The sequence below is a fragment of the Pectinophora gossypiella genome, chromosome 8 (genome assembly GCF_024362695.1).
Source record: "Pectinophora gossypiella chromosome 8, ilPecGoss1.1, whole genome shotgun sequence".
In the NCBI taxonomy this organism is placed as follows: domain Eukaryota; kingdom Metazoa; phylum Arthropoda; class Insecta; order Lepidoptera; family Gelechiidae; genus Pectinophora; species Pectinophora gossypiella.
In genome coordinates this window covers 2,543,686-2,566,699 of record NC_065411.1, presented here as the reverse complement: position 1 = coordinate 2,566,699, position 23,014 = coordinate 2,543,686, and the positions used below count along the sequence as shown (strand labels likewise).

The window sequence follows — 23,014 nt, the reverse complement described above, 5'->3', positions numbered from 1 at the left end:
TGAAGTTAAGCAACTTTCGCAAAGGCCGGTCATAGGATGGGTGACCACAAAAAAAAAGTTTTCATCTCGAGCTCCTTCGTGCTTCGGAAGGCACGTTAAGCCGTTGGTCCCGGCTGCATTAGCAGTCGTTAATAACCACCAATCCGCAATGGGCCCGCGTGATGGTTTAGGGCCCGATCTCCCTATCCATCCATAGGGAAGGCCCGTGCCCCAGCAGTGGGGACGTTAATGGGCTGATGATGATGATGATGATGGGAAAAACTGGATGTGCTACTGAAGTCGCAGAACAAGAGCACGGTTTCGGTTCTACTGATCCTCAATCCGACACCATTCTTCGACGTTTGTTTCACTATTAGGTCACTATATGAGGATGGTGCTCATCAGCGCCTAAATCAATGTCTAAACGATATTATTTTTTTTACGCAATTTTCGTCTAATGTTCCATGACTTTTTAGGGTTCCGTAGCCTAATGGCAAAAAACGGAACCCTTATAGATTCGTCATGTCTGTCCGTCCATCTGTCCGTCCGTATGTCACAGCCACTTTTCTCCGAAACTATAAATGCTACTGTTGAAACTTGATAAATATGTGTATTCTGTGAACCGCATTAAGATTTTTACGCAATGATAGAAAAAAAAAACAATAAGTTTTGGGGGTCCCCATACATAGAACTGAAACTCAAAAACATTTTTGAGAATGGTATTGAGGTTTCTAATATATTTTTTTTCTAAACTGAATAGTTTGCGCAACTAAAATGTGTAACTTCTAAAATAAGAGGAGGATAAAACTAAAAAAAAATATATGATGTAGATTAGCATGCAAAATACTAACGAAAATTGGTTTGAACCAGATCTAGTAAGTAGTTTTTTTTTTAATACATCATAAATCGTAAACCGTAATTTACTTTTCATTCAATCAACTCAAGTATAGGAAAGATAAAACTAATACTTGCTGTTACAAAACCCTTCATGGATGAGTCGGAGTCGCACTTGGCCGCTTTTTTATTTGAATAAATAATAACTGTCTAATATATAAATCCAACTTGTCGTTGAAAAGCTTGTATTATTTTCAATTTCAATGGTGGAATTTATTTCTAGGTCGAGGGTATATTTATAACTTTGAAGTTGATAAAGTTATAATACCTATTTAGCTTTATAAGATTTTGTTTGTAAAAGTCAGCCTCAATTTTACTGTAAGTAATGCCAAAAACTTCGTGGGAGTTATAATCTTAAACTCACAATTATGAAAATCTAAAGACTCTTAAACATGTTCAGATTTATTTAGAATGAGCAAGTACTCTTTCCAATTTTCAATTTACTGCCTTTAAAAAACCGATAGTTAAAATCTCTTAATTGACTTTCTGGACGTCCCCGGGATAATTATTACTCATTATGTCAGGGGCTTTTATCGTCTCCATAGTAATCCTGACAATAGGGTTAATGAGGTCCGTCATTGATTTCACAACCCACATTTCAGAAGATCAACCCACTCATGATGGAAAAGTAATCTCGATATAGAGCCGTGTACAGAGATTTTTCTTGCAGTTACTTTTCCTCCTACTACAAAAAACATTAAATAAAATACTACCATAGATAGTGAATAAACGCGTGTGTGCGTGCGTGTGTGCGAATATGCGCGCGTGTGTGAATGCGTGCATGCGTGCGTACGTGCGTACGTGTGTATGTGTGTGTGAGGGTATGGGGGTGTGGGTATTATGTATGTGTGCGTTGCTTCGTTTCGGTATTCCAAGGCCAGACCAACTTAACATTCCCCTCTTCCCCTATTCCATTCATGCGAGTTACGAAATTATTCAGTTACGTAAGTTCAGGGAGGTTCAAGGTCTCATTGTCAGGGTCTGTGGCTAATTTTCCTCATCAATCTTCTTAAGTGTCAATGAGATTTTCAATAACGGTTTTCTCGAAATATTTGTAATAACATAATATTAGACACGACAAGCTCTTGTTCAATTTTCACAACTTAAACTTGATGGACGCAGAGCTCCTGGTGGGATAAAAAAAAGAAAAGGCCCGGGCGCGGGACTCTGCATTTTGTTCACGGTCTCTCATAGAAAACCCCGCGGCTTGGCCCTTTTGTAAACACACCTTGTCAACAAATATACGAAAATCCTAAAAATAATTGTACGCAGTTTACTTATAAATACCTAAACAAACTGCTAGTCCCTAGTTGCTGGGCGAAGACACAGGCGGTTAGACGTAGCACCTATAGCTATAGATTAAACCCGAGAGAGATAGAATTAATTTCGTTTTACTTGGCAACAAAAACTTTCCGCACGCGTTCGTTTATGTATGTACCAAGGTCGTTTCCTGGTGCGCAAGGTTATCTACCCTCTTTTTGCACTCTAGAGAGTAGGAAGTACCCATTACATTAAAGACGTAAGACACGTAGCGACGGTAGTCCTTATTGGAACGAGCAGAGTTTCTGGTCATCGAAAGGTTAATTAGTTAAGACTAATTATTCAATTTCAAGATGTACCACATTGTCAGCAGAAAAATTCACGAAATATCCTAAATGACACTAGATTGATTCTCAAAACAGTCAAGATAACAACATGCATATTTCATGACATCGAACGGGCAGCGAATACGAATTGCTATGAATTTCACGAATGCGTATTTTTTGCTCAACCCATGTTATGCGTAGTTTATTGCTGATTCTCGGTACTATTTTATGTATTTTATGTGGGTAAAAGTATTTTATCATGATGCACGTGTTATAGGCATGACATAGAACGATCGCTTAGGCTAAGGCTTAGCTACGAGAGCTTTGCCTTGAATATTGCCAAGAGCTAAACGACGCGTTTAGTAGCCTACCAGACAAGCAATTGAATGCATATTCTATATCGTTTATTTTATGAAGTAATAAGCCAAATACAAACGTAGCGAGGTATGTTCCCCGCACGACATGTGTCGCATGCCTAAGTATTTTGTCCTTACATGAGCCATGTCAGTGGCCCTTGGCGGCAGTAGTAACCCTGACTCCACCGTTGATGAGGTTGGCCATTGATATCACAACCCACATGACAAAAGAATGTACTACGCACGTACAATTGTATCCGCCTTTCGACATGATGCTAATAGAACATATTTAATAAATCATGGTATACTAAACCGACGAACAACAATTCTGTTGGATAACTGAGATTAGTGATATTTTTGAATCTGAAAAATAGACTTGCCCATACAAAACACCGACCAAAGGAAGGGTACTTACAGGATTGTTGATTTTGGTTTCTTCTGACCCCGGGGTGCTCTGGAGACTGCTAGTGCACTTTCAGATTAAGTTTAAACAGCACAACTTTTAATATACTTTTATGTTATTTTAGAAATTTCTTGTACAGAAACGCGCGACGGCGGTAGTCGAGTCAACTGTCTTTTTCTTTTTCCGTGGCTTGGGGTGGCGGGAGTTTTTGGCGCGAACCAAAGGAGTTTTTGGAAGGGATTCATGGTCGGTGTCCTAACAAATTCAATTGATCTCTCTTTATTTAAGAGCTGCGTTCTTGTCGGTGGAGTAATCACCATTCCTCTCTTCTTACCGTCAAATCCTTCACCTCCTGATACGACACGACCTGGTTTATCGGTTCCTCTCTACCCTTCTATTTTGCTATAAATGTATCGTGTCGTATCTGGTGGCCAATCATACTTCCTCTCCGGTTCTCTATAGTCTTCATTATGGTTCTTTTTTATTCAATTGATATTGTGCCAGAAACCAATCAGAAGACTGAATGGTTGTCAATACAGACCCTGATCTGAATTATGGAGAACAATACAGTTCGATTAACAAAACGGGACGCTTATGACTGCCCATTTCTCTGGCTACAGGTGCTTGCTATGGCGATTAATGGAATTCAAAATGATCTGCGTTATAAATTTTGGAAAAATTGAAAAACTTAAAGACACTGGTTACACGAGCGTTTTATTGAGCACGAACTTTGTAGCTTCGCCGCGTCGTCGCAACGCATCGTATGACATCTCGTTGTTATAGAGCGACATGTCTTGCTAATCATAACATAACATAACCTCACGACGGCCTGGGGATGGTCCAGTGGTTGAGCTAGGCTAACGATCCAGAGGTCCCGGGTTCGAATCACGGTAGGGACATATCACAAAAATCACTTCACAAGCTGTTGATCCCGGTTACTACTTACTGATGTAAGTATGTAGTTGTTACATGAGTCATGTCAGGGGCCTTTGGCGGCTCAGTAGTAATAGGTAATCCACCTCACAATCCACACAAGAGAAGAAGAAGCTCACGACTATATCCCAATTGGGGTGATCAGAGGGGGAGGTGGAGGCAAGATGAACTAAGTACCCACACCTCACCGAGCTTGCTGTTAGAACAACGTGGAAGGTGAGCCGTATTACCGTCTGTAATGCTTTTAATAACCTTGCGGCAGTTTTGACATTGTTGGGATGCACCATATACCTAATAAACTACTTTCATAAAATAACAGTTTTCCTAGGAAGACTGTGTTCGTTTCGATTTTGGCCACCTGCCAAAACATCCTTGTCGCTCTGTAAGTGGAACGAGCATTAGCGTTTAGACGGCGCAATGGATAGGTCCATTGCCCTGTGGCCTCTCTCTAACTTACCCAAGTCCGCTATAAATCATAGTCGACCTATCAACCTCTGGAGTTCAAATACCAGTGTGTCAAGTTGTAGTCTGGCGTAGACCCTATTTCATAGACATATTGCTAATATAACCAATAATATGAAGCTACGAAGTACTCCTCAATGTGTATACTGAATTTATTGTCAACGTTGCCTATTCGGGCGCACACAAACTAAAGCTAGTTAATTGTAGTTTGACAGCTCTTAAATTATAGCCGTCCTTCACTAAGTTAGTGAACGTCAGGACCGCCTATGTAGTATCACATATCTTAATAAAATATTGTACGCATTTTATGCTAAAATGTACCAAGATTATCAAGATTTGTATTTAAAATTTGAGCGCTAAATGATATGTCTCATACAGCGGCCATTCTGCCGTCAGAACCGCCGGTGTATTTCTATATCTCGTTAACGGCTGCAACTATCATTCTGAAACCTATGCCAATATTTAGTACGCATTTTGAGCTTCAGAATGTATGCAACATCCAATCAAAATATCATCGGGGTACACGGCAAAATAAAAAACACACTTTGTATGGCCAAAATTATAACACGTCCAACACAATTGAACCGTACACCATTTGAAAGGTTTTTTGATTTGGATTAATTGCTATGGCAGTTATTCTGCAATAGAGTTGTACTTCAGAAGATATTCTGGATCTTAAAATCTGAAGCAGACGAACTTGGTAGTCGTCCGAATCGACTCTATCATATTTTACAATTGTCAGGTTTAGGTGGGAGCCCGTTATTGATCATTTATTTATTATTTATAGAAAAATGAAAATATAAGTTATTGTAAATTCTCCTCATAGAAAATAAAAATATGGAAGGCCAGAGCCTTTGATAGTTACGTCCATCTTAGAAGGGATTACTGGCGTATTGTCTGTCTGTCTTTATATACAGATATACTTTTTTCCATCAAAATAAACAGACAGATGTCTATAAGCCGTGGTAGTTCAGTTGCAAGATCCTGCGCGCTATAGACTCAACATGGCCCTAAACCAAAGATTTTTAGAAATATTTGTTTGGGTCGTAAATGATTAACACGTGCTTCCCAAAAAAAATCAAAAGTATGTACTAATCTGCTATATGGAACTGGTTCTCTTTTCGCGGGTTGGAAGGCCAGACAGACAGTCGCTTCTGTACAAAACCGGACCTGTCAAATCTTCATATTAGGTGAGCCGACCCTGAAAATGGGATAACGCAAGGGAAATGATGACGAAACATAACATTCATAACATAAATAGCATATAGACGTCCCACTGCTGGGCCACAGGCCGCTTCTCAATCAACTGGAGGGCGTATGGAGCATACTCCACTACGCTGCTCCACTGCGGGTTGGTATTTGGCCTAGTAGCCCGGGACCAACGGCTTAGCGTGCCTTCTTAAGCAATCAAGCAATCGTCTTACTTTTTTGGACAAAACAGATTAGGGATACCAAAACTGCCATATATAGAAACTCAGGCCGATAATAATCTAACGTGTTAGGAGAATGAACGACGCAGTCCCTCTGTCGGGTTTTTACGAATATTAGCTGGCAAGTGTACCTAACTAAATGTCATCATCATCTGCCCATTAACGTCCCCACTCCTGGGGCACAGGCCTTCCCTATGGATGGGTAGGGAGATCGGGCCTTAAACCAGCACGAGGGCCCAGTGCGGATTGATGTCGGTTATTAACGACTGTTAATGCAGCCGGGACCAATGGCATAACGTGCCTTCCGAAGCACGGAGGAGCTCGAGATGAAAACTTTTTTTTTTTGTGGTCACCCATCCTATCACCGGCCTTTGCGAAACTTGCTTAACTCCAACAATCGCAGACCGCGCGTTTACCGCTGCGCCACCGAGCTCCTCAAATGTAATCTAATACAATGGATATTACATGTATGTTATGTTATAGCACAATAAACGGATAACATCTGACGTGGCTGTTTGTTGCAGGGTCCTGTGCCAAATGATTCGAGAGTTGTCGGCGGCGCCACCCTTCTTTGTTCCCAACTACCACAAGATATTGTTTGAGGATACATCGGTGAGTAGATAAGATTGTTTTTTTATTCTACTTCTATCGTGTGGGTTGTGAGGGGGATTACCAACCCCATCAACCCTGGTGTCAGGGTTAACGATTGAGCCGCCAAAGGCCCCTGACATGGCTCTTGTAACGACTACTAACTTACATCAGTAAGTAGTAACCGGGACCAACGACTTAACGTGCCTTCAGTCACAGTGACAGTCAGGTGATCAGCCTGTAATGTTCTAACCAAATTAGGGATCACAAAGTGATTTTACCCTACCGGGATTCGAACCCGGCATCGTGAGCACGACGCTCAACTTCTGGACCACGGAGGCCTCTAATTAATAACTCATTGGTGCAAGTTCGGAACCGGGGTTCGAACTGGCGCTCCCCGATTGGGAAGCAAGCCGATGTACCGCAGGGCCACAGCGATCTATTCCGAAGTTACGTGGCTCTGTCCAAATGCTCAAAAAGTGAGGTCTGTTCTATAGTTGTGCACGTGTAAACACAGCCAAATGGTCTACCCAAGATAATTCAATCAACATTCACTAAGTAAATATGACTACTCCTTAACGAGGATTGGCTTAGGTAAATTACGTGGGTAAATGCTTGTTAGTTGGGCAGTGAGATTTCGTTCCCGGGAATTTTCCCAATGAATGAATGTCCCCGTTTTAAAAACTCTTTAATGGTGATTTAGAAAAAGGAATAATACTACGCATAGAACGGCAACTCTCCGCTGCCCGCCAGTGTTTGCGCTAGGTTTACCTAACTTCCTCCCCCCGACCCTTGAACATAGTTTAGACTTAAATCGTATGGCGTCAGACGTCACACACACAGATGCGCGTGTACGATAATGTCAATGTGTGGCCGGGAATGATGGGTGAAGACACTGACTGCTTTTCTTTTCTTTTCTTTTTCTTCGTAAATGTATAATTGCGAAGTAAGATTATTTGTGGCTCTGACCACCCTATTAGAGACTACGGGTCTATTTATCTATATCAGCCTGAATTCATATCCAATTTTGGACGTAGGCCTCTTCCATGTTTTTCCACTTCCGACGATCTTGGGCTATCGACATCGATGTATGATGTCGTCCTTTCATCTCATTGGTGGTCTTCCTCTCGGTCTTGTGAATGCTCGTGGGCGTCACTCTAACAATCTCCGGTTCCATCTTTCTTTGCTCATTCGAGCAATGTGTCCCGCCCATCTCCACTTGCGTTCGGCAATTACTTTTACCACATCCCTTATTTGGTATATATGTTACCGGCCGAACCCGATTTTAGGACAAACCAGTTTTGCCTAGGCGCAACTGGTTTTTCCTATACGCGATAGGATTAACTAGTATAGCCTAGTCCAAACTAATTTGTTCTAAGCTCGATAGGATAGACTAGTTTAGGCTAGGCCAAACTAGTTGATCCTGATATAAGTACGCACACTCTAGGATAAACTGGTATAGCCTAGTCAAAACATATACATATCTAAAAGTCAACATCAACATCCATTAATCATACCCGTAGTCTTTAAATCCAAGGTTTTAAAAGGTTTTGTTACGTTGTTTTAAGTTTACGCGGTTAATATCGGGAGTCTCATATCCCCATTTAAACGCGGTAAGAACCCGTTATTATGTGCTTTAATTATGGTTTTGTTACGATTTTATAATTGTTTGATTCAAACAAAAAACAGGTTATACGAACAACCTAATACGTTACAAAAAGTTTTATTTCAACAATTGTTTCGTGTTTGTTACGGGTCAATTTCATACCAACGATCATATTACTTTCAGACTTAATTTCCAGAAAGTTTCATTTGCATTATTATATTAGATCCACAGGCTATATAGACATGTCGACTAGACTAGATTATGTTATTACAAGGGTTAGGTATAGACCACACTTAGGGAAAATTGGACAGTTACCATAGAATAAGGAATAATATCGAGGAAGGAAAAACTTTAGTCCAGGACCAGTCCGATATCGAAACGATATACAAATATTCATAAACCAGTTTAATAAAATAACGCCCGCTAGTTTCATTTCGGGTAATATTTTAATAAAGACATTTTCTTTATAAGGAGATTTGTATTTATTAACAAAAATCATAACCGAATGTGATTTTGTTAAAATACGCTGTTACCTTGTCAAACTAAACATCCTATAAAGCGACGTTATACGGTCTTCTCCTGTCGTGTGAGGTGGACCAACCTCATCAACCCTGGTGTCAGGGTAACTATTGACCCGCCAAAGACCCCTCGCATGGTTCATGTAACGACTACTTACACCAGTAAGTAGTTACCGGGATCAATGGCTTAACGGTACGTACTCGGTACATACTCGGTACAACCAAGTGTACGAAATGAAGCAACCGCAATAGTTCGTCAGATCTGCGCTGTCCGGCCAAGTAGTTAATGCCATCTGCGGCAAATCTACAATCAACATCATCAATTTAAGAGCCACGCTCTTGTCGGTGTAGCATTTTATCAAAGGCCAATTCCATGATTTCCCTATAAGACACGACGTTAATCTTTTCTCTCTCCATGTAAGCTCTTCTTGGTCTTCCCCTTCCTCTCTTTCCTTCTAAATCTACAATAAGTCACGTCAAAAAAGAAAACTGATCTGCGCCAACCCTAAGGCAGTTTCTGTTATGACTGACTAGTGAGTAGTCGGCAACTTACGAAAATGAATTCACTCCGGTTTCCCAGTGTATATTAGTTTGGGGGACAGATTTACTTGCGTCGAGGCAGCCTATCTAGACAAAAGACACTGCTTCACTACATAGTATAAAACAAAGTCGCTTTTTCTGTCTCTATGTACGCTTCAATATTAAAAACTACGCAACGGATTTTGATACGGTTTTTTTTAATAGTGAGTCAAGAGAAAAGAGAAAGGTTTATATGTATAATAACATCCATCAAATAGTGGAGAAATACTGTTATTTTTGAGGTTTTCAATGTCATGTCGTAAATAATTTTATTTTTCCTCAGCATTGCGCCCGAGCGAAGCCGGAGCGGGTCGCTTGTACTTTTATAAAAATCTCATGAGAAAGTGAAATTTTCAATGAGAAGAGGGCTGTGATGGAGCGAAACTTATGGGGAGAGGAACTTGCCTTTCGTTGAGAATTTTATCATCATCATCATCCAATTAACGTCCCCACTGCTGGGACACGGGCCTTCCCTATGGACGGATATGGAGATCGGGCCTTAAAGCATCACGCGGGCCCAGTGCGGATTGGTGGTTATTAACGACTGCTAATTCAGCCGGGACCAACGGCTTAACGTGCCTTTCGAAGCACGGAGGAGCTCGAGATGAACTTTTTTTTGTGTGGTCACCATCCTATGACCGGTCTTTACGGAAATTGCTTAACTTCAAAAAAATATTGAAAATATAAAGAACCAAAAGAGATCGCCGGTTCGAACCTCGGTACAGGACTACCAATGAGTTATAAGTGCAGTTTCTACTTAAACAGTTTCCTCGACCATTACAGACGGTAATACGGCTCACCACCTATCACGTTGGGCTAATAGAAAGCTCGATGAGGTGTGGGTACTTAGTTCATCTTGCGATCAATGTACCTCTGACTACCATAATTTTGAATTTAGTCAGAGCTTACGATATGTTGTTTGATTGAGTCCCGGATATTTCTATCTGCCCGCGACAAAAATATAAGTACTGCTACTAAATGTAGTTCAACCTACTACAAAGTATTCAAGAAAAGTAGTTTTTCGAGAAGTAAATTAATCTTGTGATAATTTTGTACCTAATACAAATGATAAATGACTTTCATTAAGTGGAGATATTAAGTTTGTCGTCATCTCTGCGAAAAGGATGGGCGTACCATTAATTGCACATTGACTCTGAAAGTATTTTAGAGAATTGATGTTCTCCATTAGTGGTGACGACCCTCGACCTTTGAGAAAGTTCTCGATTAAGTTACTAAACATCAATTATACTTAAAAATTTCTTAACACACAGACAGCTACGTAGGAATAATTAAAATAACAAGCCTCCGGGTTCTCATCTAACTTAAAATATAATAAATACACTACAATAGAAATACACTTTATTGCACCAACATAAAAAAGAAATAACTACTACTATTCTAGTGAATTTCTTTAGTAAAGGCATAGAATAAAGCATAATACTACGTATAGAACGTTTTTTTTGACGTGACTTAGTATAGATTAGCCACAGATGCCATTAACTACTTGGCCGGAAAAATGGGGAGCGCTGAAGGCTCTCACCCGGTACAACGTTTAAGACAACAGGCCTGAGGGTGCCCAGTTGGGCGCGAACCTCTGCTCAGGGCGTCGTCTGAGAGGAAAAATATTTGAAAGAATTAATCGACCCTAGTGCGTCGATAGCGATAAGGGCTGATTGAGGGAAATCGTTGACCACGCCGGCGGGGTTGGTATCGGGGTCTTGAAGTGTTTGGTGTCGCGAACTGATTGGCTGCCTCTATGGCTAGAGTAATTGGGTTGTCGGCGTATAGAACGGTATCCATTCGCCCCGCACCAATTTGTGTCGGGCACTAACCTCGGCCCCTCTGGGTCTTACTTTAGTAAGTAAGAGGGAAAGCGCGCATACTGTGTCTCGCTCTCACTTACGCGTTATGCGGCACACGGTAAGAATGAGATTTTTGAGATTTTGTACGGAGTGTTCGGTATGTAGCTTAAGTGTCTATGTGTGTCGGTCTGTTTTTTTGTCCGTCTTTCATGTCAAAATGGAGAGTGCCATAGGCTAATTTGTCTCTTTCTAACCTCCCACTTCCCTAAAATGAGGGGTGGTTTTTTCCGTCTTTCACGTAAATGAAGCGACGAATTGTCATGGTTCTTTTAAATGGAGATAGTTGAAGAAATGGAGACTGACATAGGCTAATTTTTGTCTCTTTCTAACCTCCCACTTCCCTAAAATGAGGGGTGTTCAATGATAATTAAAGCACATAGTAACGGGTTCTTACCGCGTTTAAATGGGGATATGAGACTCCCGATATTGCGACACTGTTGCAACCTGTGTTGTATGATAATAACCGCGTAAACTTAAAACAATGGGTGTTCAATGCTTTAAAAATGCTGGTATACGGGCAATTGTGACATTCTTTTTAGGATATGGAGAAAACTTGATCACAGACACAATATACTTACACGATATACACGTTGAACATTTTTCCGTCCGATAGCTACAGGGCGCTAAGAGGCTTAAGGGCAAGTCATAACACTTTGCTGAAATGGAGTTGGTGAACGGTGCGTGTGGGACGCGATAGATGCCTAATAGGAAGTGAAAGAGGCTTTCGCAATTGGAATATTCTAAGGCATACAAATCTCGACCGGAGTCATTGAAGCAGATTTATATATTGTAATCCGTTATTCTGACACGCGGTTAGGATCAAGGTCGTGCATCGTCGAATCTCAATGCACGGATCGCGATTGAGTTTGACGTGTGTACGTGTTGCTTTAGGGTGCGACTGGGTGAAAGCGGGAAGCGGATAACAGTAGTGGTTAGGCAACGCCACATTAACGTGACGCGCTAAGCGTGACGCCCGCCGGCAGTGTGAGTGGGACGTTATCCTTCATTTCAGCATATTGCACCGATACAACATCTTTCAATCACTCGTCAATCATGATTAGGATTCAAATAAAAATCGACCTTATTATTAGTACAATGTGGTCGGAATTTGTAGGGTTACAAACCGTTTGCCAAAACATTAACAAAAGATTGACCACGAAACCACGGTATTTTTGGCAGACAAATGTCCCAATCAAATTAAGATCATAGTGCAGTAATGATAAGGTAAAATTTTCGAAATTCTGTTGGCACAAATTCTGTCAGTAGTTCGTGGTCAATATATCGATAATATTCCAACAAAACAGCATAATTCATCATCACCAGCCCATTAACATCCCCACTATTGGAGCACGGGCCTTCCCTATGGATGGATAGGGAGATCGGGCCTTAAACCACCACGCGGGCCCAGTGCGGATTGGTGGTTATTAACGACTGCTAATGCAGCCGGGACCAACGGCTTAACGTGCCTTCTGAAGCACGCAGGAGCTCGAGATGAAAACTTTTTTTTTGTGGTCACCCATCCTATGACCGGCCTTTGCGAAAGTTGCTTAACTTCGAAGTTGCTTAAACCGAGCGCGTTTACCGCTGCGCCACCGAGCTCTTCACAGCAAAATTATGACCCTGGAAATAGTAAAGATTTTTCGTCGGTATTTTATCAGCGCGTGTTTGAAAGTGTAATATCACTCTTACTACAAGCGTCGCCTTGGCGTCACTGTCAATAATTTCATATTTTTTTTTTTCATTCAAACATAAAATTAACATGACGCCTGTAGATATTATGAATCAAATACACAGTTTTTGAGTAAATTGAAATATCAATTGTTTTTTCTATTGCGTCACATAATATCTACTTAGGCGCTTATAAGATGTTTTATTTACCTAAATTAAATCAAATACTTTAATAGAATTTGAGCCGTAGACGAGACCTACACATACGTCCAAAATAAGAAGCTTTCCATGCTACGTTCCCCAAAAAAAAAAAAAAAATAGATGGCGCTGTGCAGATTTATCGTGATGATAACACCTATTTTATCATTGCTGGCGTACAGTCATGAGCAATATCATGTACCCACTTTAGAACCCTGTCGCACTATCATATTTGACATTTAATGAGACTTACGGTTTCATTTGTCAAAAAAGTTAATATGACATGGTTTCAAAGTCTATACATATTAGTGCTCGTGACCGTACATAATTATTTAAAAATATAATGTAATGGCAGAGGAATATATAAAAATAATTGTTGCTTTATATTTGGATCAGATATGTATAGAGTAGTGCTTCTATGCTGTTCTGGGAGCTAATAAAAAACAGAAAACGTTCCGCTGCTTGTCTTCCCGGGCATGTCGTAAAAACCGACACAGGGATTGTGTCCTCTAACATGATGGACTAATGTTATGCGCGAAAGGCTGATCCCTTATCACCATAAGGTTCATCATATCCAGTTCACGACATCGTATCAACAGTGGCTGCAAGTTGTCTTTGATTGCTTGTGGCTCTGCCCACCCCATTAGGGATTACGGGCGTGAGTTTATGTATGTATGTATATATAGAGTTATGTTGCTACCTATAATTATTTTAATTTTGATCAGAATAATAATGAGTGGAACAAGGGTCAACATTTATACCCAAAAACAAAGATGAACTTGAATATTTTATGTCTGTTATCCATGAAATTAGAAGGTTAAAGGTTAAAAGGAAACAATCTATATTTGTTTTGAGGATCGTAGCCTAGAAGGCCCCCATTAACGCCTAAATAAACAGTTATTCAAGCGTTATTCAAAATTAACACTTTCACTTACAGTCATGAGCAACATAAACCCACTTTAGGACTCTGTCGCACTAACATATTTGACATTTAGTGAGACTTACAGTGCATTTGTCAAAAAAGTTAATGTGACATGATACCAAAGTATATACACATTAATGCTCGTGACTGTACCAACGTTCATAGACGTCGAAAATCAGTGTGTGATTTGGAACATCGTCTTATCACGTCGAAATAAAATGTCAGTTCTTTTATCTTGTGGGTTGTGAGGTGGATTACCAACCCCATCAACCCTGGTGTCAGGATTGAACCGCCAAAGGCCCCGGCTCATGTGTCGACTACTAACTTATCAGTAAGTAGTAACCGGGACCAACGGCTTAACGTGCCTTCCGAAGCACGGATCATCTTACTTTCGGACAATCGGGTGATCAACCTGCAATGTCCCCGCCGGAATTCGACCCCGGGAGCTCCGGATCGTGAGCAGAACACTCAACCACTGGACCACGGAGGCCGTAGTCCGAACTTTCCATTCCTATTCAAAGTGATTAATATATTTGGTAAATCTCGTATTGTTCTATTTTATACCCGTGCACTAATCTCGGATCTTAAATGGATACAAACCTAAAGAACTGTAATTCCAATTCCACCGATCCTTTGCATTGGAATTGGAATCGAAAGTCGTTAACGAATAATTACTAAGCTTACTAGGAAGTTATAATGTAGAACTTTCAAGAACGTTATCTTTTCATAGTAAAGATATGAAACTAAGTCATAGCGCCATCATCATCATCATCATCAGCCGTATGACGCCCACTGCTGGGCATAGGCCTCCCCCAAGGATCTCCACGACGATCGGTCCTGCGCTGCCCGCATCCAGCGGCTTCCCGCGACCTTCACCAGATCGTCGGTCCACCTTGTAGCGGGCCTACCCACTGAGCGTCGTCCGACACGTGGTCGCCACTCCAGAACCGTCATAGCGCCACAACGTATCAATTACCTCAGACCATTACCGCTACTGGATATATTGTTTTTCACACTTAAGTTACAAGGCCCTCAGACATGAATAGGTAGTTCACTTACACGCGCAATATCATTACACGTCGACTTAGATTCAAGTTCAATATGTAGGTTGTCTATCAATTTGGTCTATATACGAATAGGACTATTGAGAATTTTGTTTTAATGGGAAGTCAAAATTCCCAGTAATATTCCACGTCCTACCAGTAAGTCTATTGGGAAGAAAATTCCCAGTAGTTCAATTGGTAGGACTACTGGGAATAGGGGAGTAAATAGGGTAGTCAGTGACGCTTAGTAACACAACGTCTATTTATATACAGGGTGTTAGTGACATCGTAACGAAAACTTTGAGGGAGCCCATGATCTGAGTTGATATCAAGTGTTTCCTGTCCGAAAATTCGTGAAAATTTTAGTGTTTTTTTTTTACTACTACATACTTTTTCAACGCAAAATTCCACTTTTTATTTATTTTAATGGTACACACAACAGGCATCAATCATGGCATGAGAAAATAAAAGGTTACAGATGTGGGTAAAACTAGATTGAAACCCAAAACGTCACACGGCATGATTAGGAAATTTTGTAACGTGAAGTTAGTTGCAATTAAATGCTAAAAAGTCACTTTGTGAGACTGTCCTTTGTTTGGTAAGGACTTTTCAGGCTAGAATCACCTGATTGTCCGAAAAAGTAAGATGATTCCGTGCTTCGGAGGGCACGTTAAGCCGTTGGTCCCGGCTATTAGCCGTAAAAACACCTCCACCAACCCGCAGTGGAGCAGCGTGGTGGAGTATGCTCCATACCCCTCCGGTTGATTGAGGGGAGGCCTGTGCCCAGCAGTGGGACGTATATAGGCAGTTTATGTAAATGCTAAAAAGTGGTTAATTACTACATAACAACAAAATAAGAGAAGAAAAAAAAGTGAAAAGAAACATTCTGTCACGAAGGGTAAGCATGGTTAACCTCTTTTAAGACACTTGGTTTTGCTGGCTGAGGATTTCTAGACAAGTACGCTTGTAGGGTCCCACATATCTGTTGAAGACATCCAATTTAGGGTGGGACTTGGACAGCTCATTGTAAAGCTGACACATTCGGACAATGGGATTGAAAATATGAGGTGTTGTTTTTGTAGACATGGAGTAAAAATGTTTTGGGATATCTGAGGTTAAGCCTACTTTTAATATTGAAATCTAAAAGAAAAGCATACTGTGTAATAATTTTATGTAGATATATAAGGTCTTGAAGGTGTTGCCTTGTATACAAAGGTGTAATCTTAATATAAGGTCTTGAAGGTGTCGCCTTGTATACAAATTTGTAATCTTAATATAAGGTCTTGAAGGTGTTGCCTTGTATACAAATTTGTAATCTTAATATAAGGTCTTGAAGGTGTTGCCTTGTATACAAAGGTGTAATCTTAATATAAGGTCTTGAAGGTGTCGCCTTGTATACAAAGGTGTAATCTTAAAATGACATAATCTTTCATTGTACGAAGACAGACGTCTGCCCAGGACACACCTATTCGACAAGATTTTGAGGCACTTGATATCAACTCGGAATCATGGTCTGAATCATCCCTCAAAAGTTTTCGTTACGATGTCACTAATACCCTGTAGATACAGGTTATATATATATATCAATTATAATCTAGTCTTCTCTTTAAGTCTCGGCTTCGTTGCGATCCCATTACCAATGGTCTGGGTATCCTTTATCTTCTTCTATCAAGGCAATTGCCATTTGTAAACAATACTACTTGACAATTTCCTTTCAAGCAATTTCAATTATTAAAGAACGCAAAAGAAAAGAAAGATGCAGTTCAAAGCGTCAAGCAGAGTATAAACCCTTGTTTTCTTAGTATTGTGTTTGAGATTCTACTCTATTATTAACCTTGTATTTATCCCTGGGAATATTTCTAAGAATAGTGAACTAGACCAGCGAACACATAGATATTCATTGGGGTCAGGTTGGGATTAAACAATAAAGGATTTTCGAGGCTACGTTCACTAAAACAATATGATAAATAATTTCTTTGCCATTACTCTGGTACTTACTTAATTATTCCAAAATACAATGTAATAGCAGAAGCATATATCAAAATAATTGTTGCTTGATATTTGGATCACATGTATAGAATTATGTTGTTACGTGTATTGTGCGCAAGAACATTGGTTTTATACAATTTTTTAAAAACCGACACTTCATATTTGATGCGTGACAACATTTGGCGTTGACAATTATTATAAAAAAATGTATTCTTATTTATACGTATTGACTTCATGTATGCTCGGTAGCATATACGGATTTTATACATATAGCATTATTGTTTATTATTGTTATATAATATTGCACAGTTTTTTGACCGCAGTGTTGTATTTCTGTCAGACAGGCAGTCGCTTCTGTAAAAAACCGGACCTGTCAAATATTTAGGTTACGTAAACGGACCCCGTGAAAAACTATATAATGCTAGAGAGATGTTGTTGTGTTGTATTTAGAAAGAAAGAAAAAAAAAGAAACGTTTTTTATAAAGGGACACCACAAAAAAGAGGCGTTTATTTCGGACTCGAACAATTCGTTTAACACTTAACACACTACGCTTAATCGCTCTTTGGCAGACCGTGAGTTTGAGCTTTTGACGTTCAGTCAATGAACAGGTCTGGGCACCGTAGATTAGGATGGGCAGAATACACAATCACAATATGTCAAGGGAAGATCCCCTTTCACTAGATGTTAAGGGGAGGCGTTTGCCCAGCAGTAGGATCTTGTAGGCTAGATTGGATTAGGGTGAATCTCAAAATTTCAAGTTTGGTGGCGAAATTTCATATTATTTTTTCGTGAAAAATTGGGTTCCGACATGAAAAAGATCCAAAAGGATCCTCGGTTCCGACATGAAAAAGAAATTTTTCAATTCTCAATTTTCCCAATTTCCCCAATTTTTCACGAAAAAATTATATGACAGTCGCCACCAAACTTGACACATTTTGATATTCACCCATTAGATCTATTCTGCACACGTCCTACTACAAATGTGGGCTCACAGGGAGCTCACTGAAAGCATAGATAATTGTTTTACATAGTGCTACGCTGCATGACCATTGCTATGTAAATACATTTCTCCCAGCCATCCCAAAGTGGGTTACGTTAAGGAGACACTTGGGGTTCCTTTGTATTAAAACGAAAGTTTGAATGTTTCTTCTGTAAAATGAGACGAAAAATCTCTAATTCTTATTTAGCAATAGTTTGATGTAAGGTGAAATGAAGGATACCTTCCATACGTATTTAATGTTTTGTTGTCCAAAGCTTGCGAAACACTGTCTTATTCTGTACGTACTATAGTTAACATTACGGTAGCTGTACCAATTCCCGCTTAAAAGATTTAGATCTTATGAAGGCGGCTGATTTGTAAAGCAAGTTTCATTTTATTCCGGGTATTAACTATGTGCCGGTAATAATTTTTTCCAAACAATTCTATAATGGTTTTTTACATATAGTTTTCATAGATGTATTGTGATGTCAAAGTCTTCTTCTTCTATCGTGTGGGTTGTGAGGTGGAGTACTAAACTCATCAACCCTGGTGTCAGGGTTACTATTGAGCCGCCAAAGCTGACATGGCTTATGTAACGACTACTTACTCACATCAGTAAGTAGTAACCGAGACCAACGGCTTAATGTGCCTACCGAAGCACGGATCATCTTATTGTCAGACAATCAGGTGATCAGTCTGTAATGAATGTCATAACCACATTTAGGGACCACAAAGTATTTTTTGTGATATGTCTCTACCGGGAATCGAACAGATCTTCCGGATCGTGAGTCCAATGCTCAACCACTGGGCCACAGAGGTCGTTCTTAATACAGGTTTCTTTAAACTTAGAATAAGTGACAAAGAAAGAAAGAAAGAAACATTTATTACTTCCGGACACCACAGACACAGACAGACAGGTACATTACATTTAACACAGGACAGAAACCACACGGAAATCAATAAGTACACAAACAAAAAACAAAATACCAAAACAAAAAGAAAAACAAACCAAATACATAAAAACAATAATAATAAAACAAAGTAACAAACAGAAAGTGTGTACTGAAATAGAGAAACAATGAACTAGAACAAACAAACGTGAATGTGTTATAGAATGATTTGTACCCAATTCAGCATAGAAGCTAAAAAATGCAAACAAAGTTGTTGCGTATCGTGCAACCCAACATTTTGGTTCGTTTTTTGTGGCTACATGGAAACTGCTGACGACCTTTTATATTTCGAAGCTCAATGTAGCGTATTTCTCCACAAGGAGTACCTGAAACGGGAAATAGATGCAGTATGTCATGTCGTCACTAGAAAAGTAAAATTACGTAAGCTACAAAATATTCCGAAAATAGTCCATGTTATGACATGTCTTTCTAGACGTAGAAAACAAAAAAAATAATAATAATAAAAATTTATTCAGAAAAAAAACATTAAGTACTTATAACTATTTACAAACAATCATCTTTAGACAAAGTATTGGTACATAATATTTTAACTGTTATTAAACATTCATACAAGATTAGCTGTAACTCCTGCACTAGGCTAAAGCCCGTATCGCAGAAGTCACGTTCAAACGTTACCATTATAGTTAGAACATACTATCTTATACTCTGCTAAAACATTATAAAGAAAAAAATTATAATAATAATACACTAAATAAGTTGTTAATCGTTACATTTGAACAACTACACTAACAAACAATAATATTTGACTTTAAAATAAATGAGATCATTGTTAAAAAGAAGAATCTTATTTGTATGTATGTCTGTGAGTGTATATTTAAATATATTTATGTATTATGTTTATGTGTAATAAAGGGTATGAGTGACTGTGTGTGTATGTGTGTGTGTGTGAGTGCGTGTGTGCGTGTATGCGTGTCTGCGGGTGTAATGTAGGTATGTAAGACAGTGTTATTTAAGAGTATTTATGCAAACGTAATATATTACGTTGACGTCATCTAAATTGAACAAACAGACAAACATTTTGTTGAAATACGTTATTTTGCCTTTCCAATGACGATATGTTGTGTAATATTTTCGCTGTGATTTTGACGAGGGTTTGAAAACATGAGTAGCACGTTTATTGGCTACTATTCCAGAAAATTGAAAAATATATACAAAAGACAAATAGAAAAATAACAACATATTTTGTTTACTTACTTACGCTTTTAGACATTTGTAAGTGCTAATTTTTGTGCGACATTTTGCGAAATAACTTGCTTAAAATCAAAAATGGTTGTAAAATTGACCTATGACAGTTTTCCTTTCGAATAAATACTTTATACTTACTAAAAAAATACAATTAAGGCGTTTAATAAATTAATTTAATTTTTTTTATACATTTTTTTTTTTATTTTTTAGTAAGTATAAAGTATTTATTCGAAAGGAAAACTGTCATATTTATCATAATTATCACAATTAAACGCGTTTAAAGCAGGGATATGAGTGTCGAAAAATCGGGAGTCTCATATCCCTGCTTTAAACGCGGTAAGAACTCGTTATTATGTGTTTTAATTATGTTTCTTTTTGTTTGAAAAAATTTGAATTTGACGAAACCTGTGGTGGATGCCTAATCTTTTTTTTTTGTTTTTGGAATAAATGTTTTCTTATTCTCGATTTGAATTTGATAAATATGTTCTATAATATTGTTGTGTAGGTGAAACCTGGAACTATTACTTAACAATATTTACAAAATTTGTTAGAGAACACATGGAAATAGGGCAGCAGGTTGACGTGATTTATACCGATTTTGAAAAGGCTTTCGATCGTGTGGATCATGTCATCCTTCTGTCGAAGCTATCTGCGCTCGGTATCCATGGCAACCTTTTACGTTGGGTTGAGTCTTATCTCAAAAACAGGTCGCAGATGGTCGTCTTGGGAGGCTTTAAATCAGATTATGTAAATATTCCATCTGGAGTACCACAAGGGTCCCACTTAGGACCTCTATTCTACAATGCTTATCTGTATGATATACATAATTATATTAATTTTTCTCAGTTTCTTATGTACGCCGACGACACAAAAATATTTTTAAGCATAAAAAGTCCTGAAGACACTCTGAAATTACAAGAGGACCTAAACCGGTTGAGCTTTTACTACAAACGGAATCGCATATCAATTAATATAAATAAGTGTCAAATTATATCTTTTACTCGTCGTCGAGAGGCCATGCTAACTAACTATAATATTGATGGCATCTCTCTCACTCGAGTGAATCTAGTAAAAGACTTAGGAGTAGACTTAGATAACAAACTTTCTTTAAATCAACATGTTGAGACAATTACCAACAAAGCCTTTAAATCATTGGGATTTGTCATGAGAACCTGTTCAGTATTCCGCAACCCAGTAACACTCAAAACTGTTTATATTGCGTATGTGCGCAGTATATTGGAATATGCGGCATGCATCTGGTCACCACATTATAAAAAACATATTGCTAAGATTGAGAAAATACAAAAAAGATTTCTTAATTTCCTTAACTATCGAACTTTTTTTCGACCTACAACTGACGATTTCTACAAAGAGACCTGCTCAAGGCATAAACTGCTTTCTTTAGAACACCGGCGAACTGTATACGATATGACATTCTTGTATAATATCTTAAACTCCAGAATTGATTGTCCAGAATTAGTAAGCACAGTTAATTTAAATATCCCACGGCGTCTCTCATTCCGCACCTTAAATCGACCTAATCCATTTTATGTACCACCACATCGGACAAATTACTGTCAAAATGAGACTATTACAAGAATAACTCGTACCTACAATAAACTCTTTACTGAGGTAGATCCATACCGGTATGACGTTAAAACTTTCAAAAACCATGTCATAAATAAATTTTAAACACTCAGCATACAAATATAATAGGTACACACACACAGTAGTGGATGGTGGTTTTTTGAGATTATTTGAATAGCTGCCATCCGATCCCAAGTGGCAAACACGTAGGGCTACATACATACATACATACGTAAATACACATATATATTTATATTTAAAATACACTTGCATACACACATACACACGAAACTCATTGAGAGTAGGATTGGTGAGTATATACTTCAATTGTTGTAGATACTTAACTTTCTTTTCTTTTTCTTTTCTTTCTAATATTGATACGCATAAAAGTACAGTTTTTAGTAGTGTTTTTTTATTTTGAATGCAACTTATGGTTACAATATAGTTTTATTTTTCTAAAGAACAAGCTTACGGTATCCCATTTAGTTTCTCCTGTTTACAAAATATTTGTTTATATAATGATATAGTAAAATAGCATAATGTTGTAATTAGTTTAGATTAATATTATTAAGTACTTCATAATAATCCGGGGTAATCTGTTATTGGCCTTACGTTTAATTAATGTTCTACAATACACATGCATTTATTGTAACGCTGTTGATTATCCAAATAAAATAAAATAAAATAAAATAAAAAAATTACAACATATATACATGCATAGCATCAAACCAGTATCCACGAAGGGGTAGGCTGAGGAGTAAGCCTCCATATATCGCCCTTAATCGGGCACAAATCCAGGAAAGCTCGTGATCCAAACACTGGACAATATAACTTATAATGTAGACTTTCACACAATTACAATGTTCAATCTTTCAAATCTCCTTCCTACCCGTTGGACAGTTTTCTTCTATTTCTAGATCCTAAGATTTATTGTTTGATTTTTATTTCTGTTTATTTTTCTGATGGCAATAAATAATCGACGTACCGATTCAAGGTGGCTATTCTTGTAACATCATGAATTTCTATGAATGTCGTGCAGTGGAGCAGCGTGTAGGAGTATGCTTCGTACCCCCTCCGGTTGATTGACAAGAGGCCTGTGCCCAGTAGTGGGACGAATATAGGCTGTTTATGTATGTTATGTTATTTAATATGTATGTATACATTAGTGAAGTCATTTTGTCTTGTTTAACGACACACTCGTCCCTCGAGTCCTACTTAATGTAATTAATGACTCGTAATAACAGACAGGGGACAAAGGTCACAGTGTTACATCTT

At 38.6% G+C, this 23,014-nt stretch overlaps 1 protein-coding gene across 1 annotated transcript in view; it reads left to right on the top strand.

The window, feature by feature from the left end:
* Window positions 1-23,014, top strand: part of LOC126368851 (guanylate cyclase 32E-like) — a 182,808-nt gene that overhangs the window by 95,678 nt on the left and 64,116 nt on the right. The window contains exon 8 of the mRNA XM_050013027.1: window positions 6,568-6,655. Within this exon, the coding sequence (XP_049868984.1) occupies window positions 6,568-6,655 (88 nt within the window). The remainder of the gene's footprint in view (window positions 1-6,567; window positions 6,656-23,014) is intronic.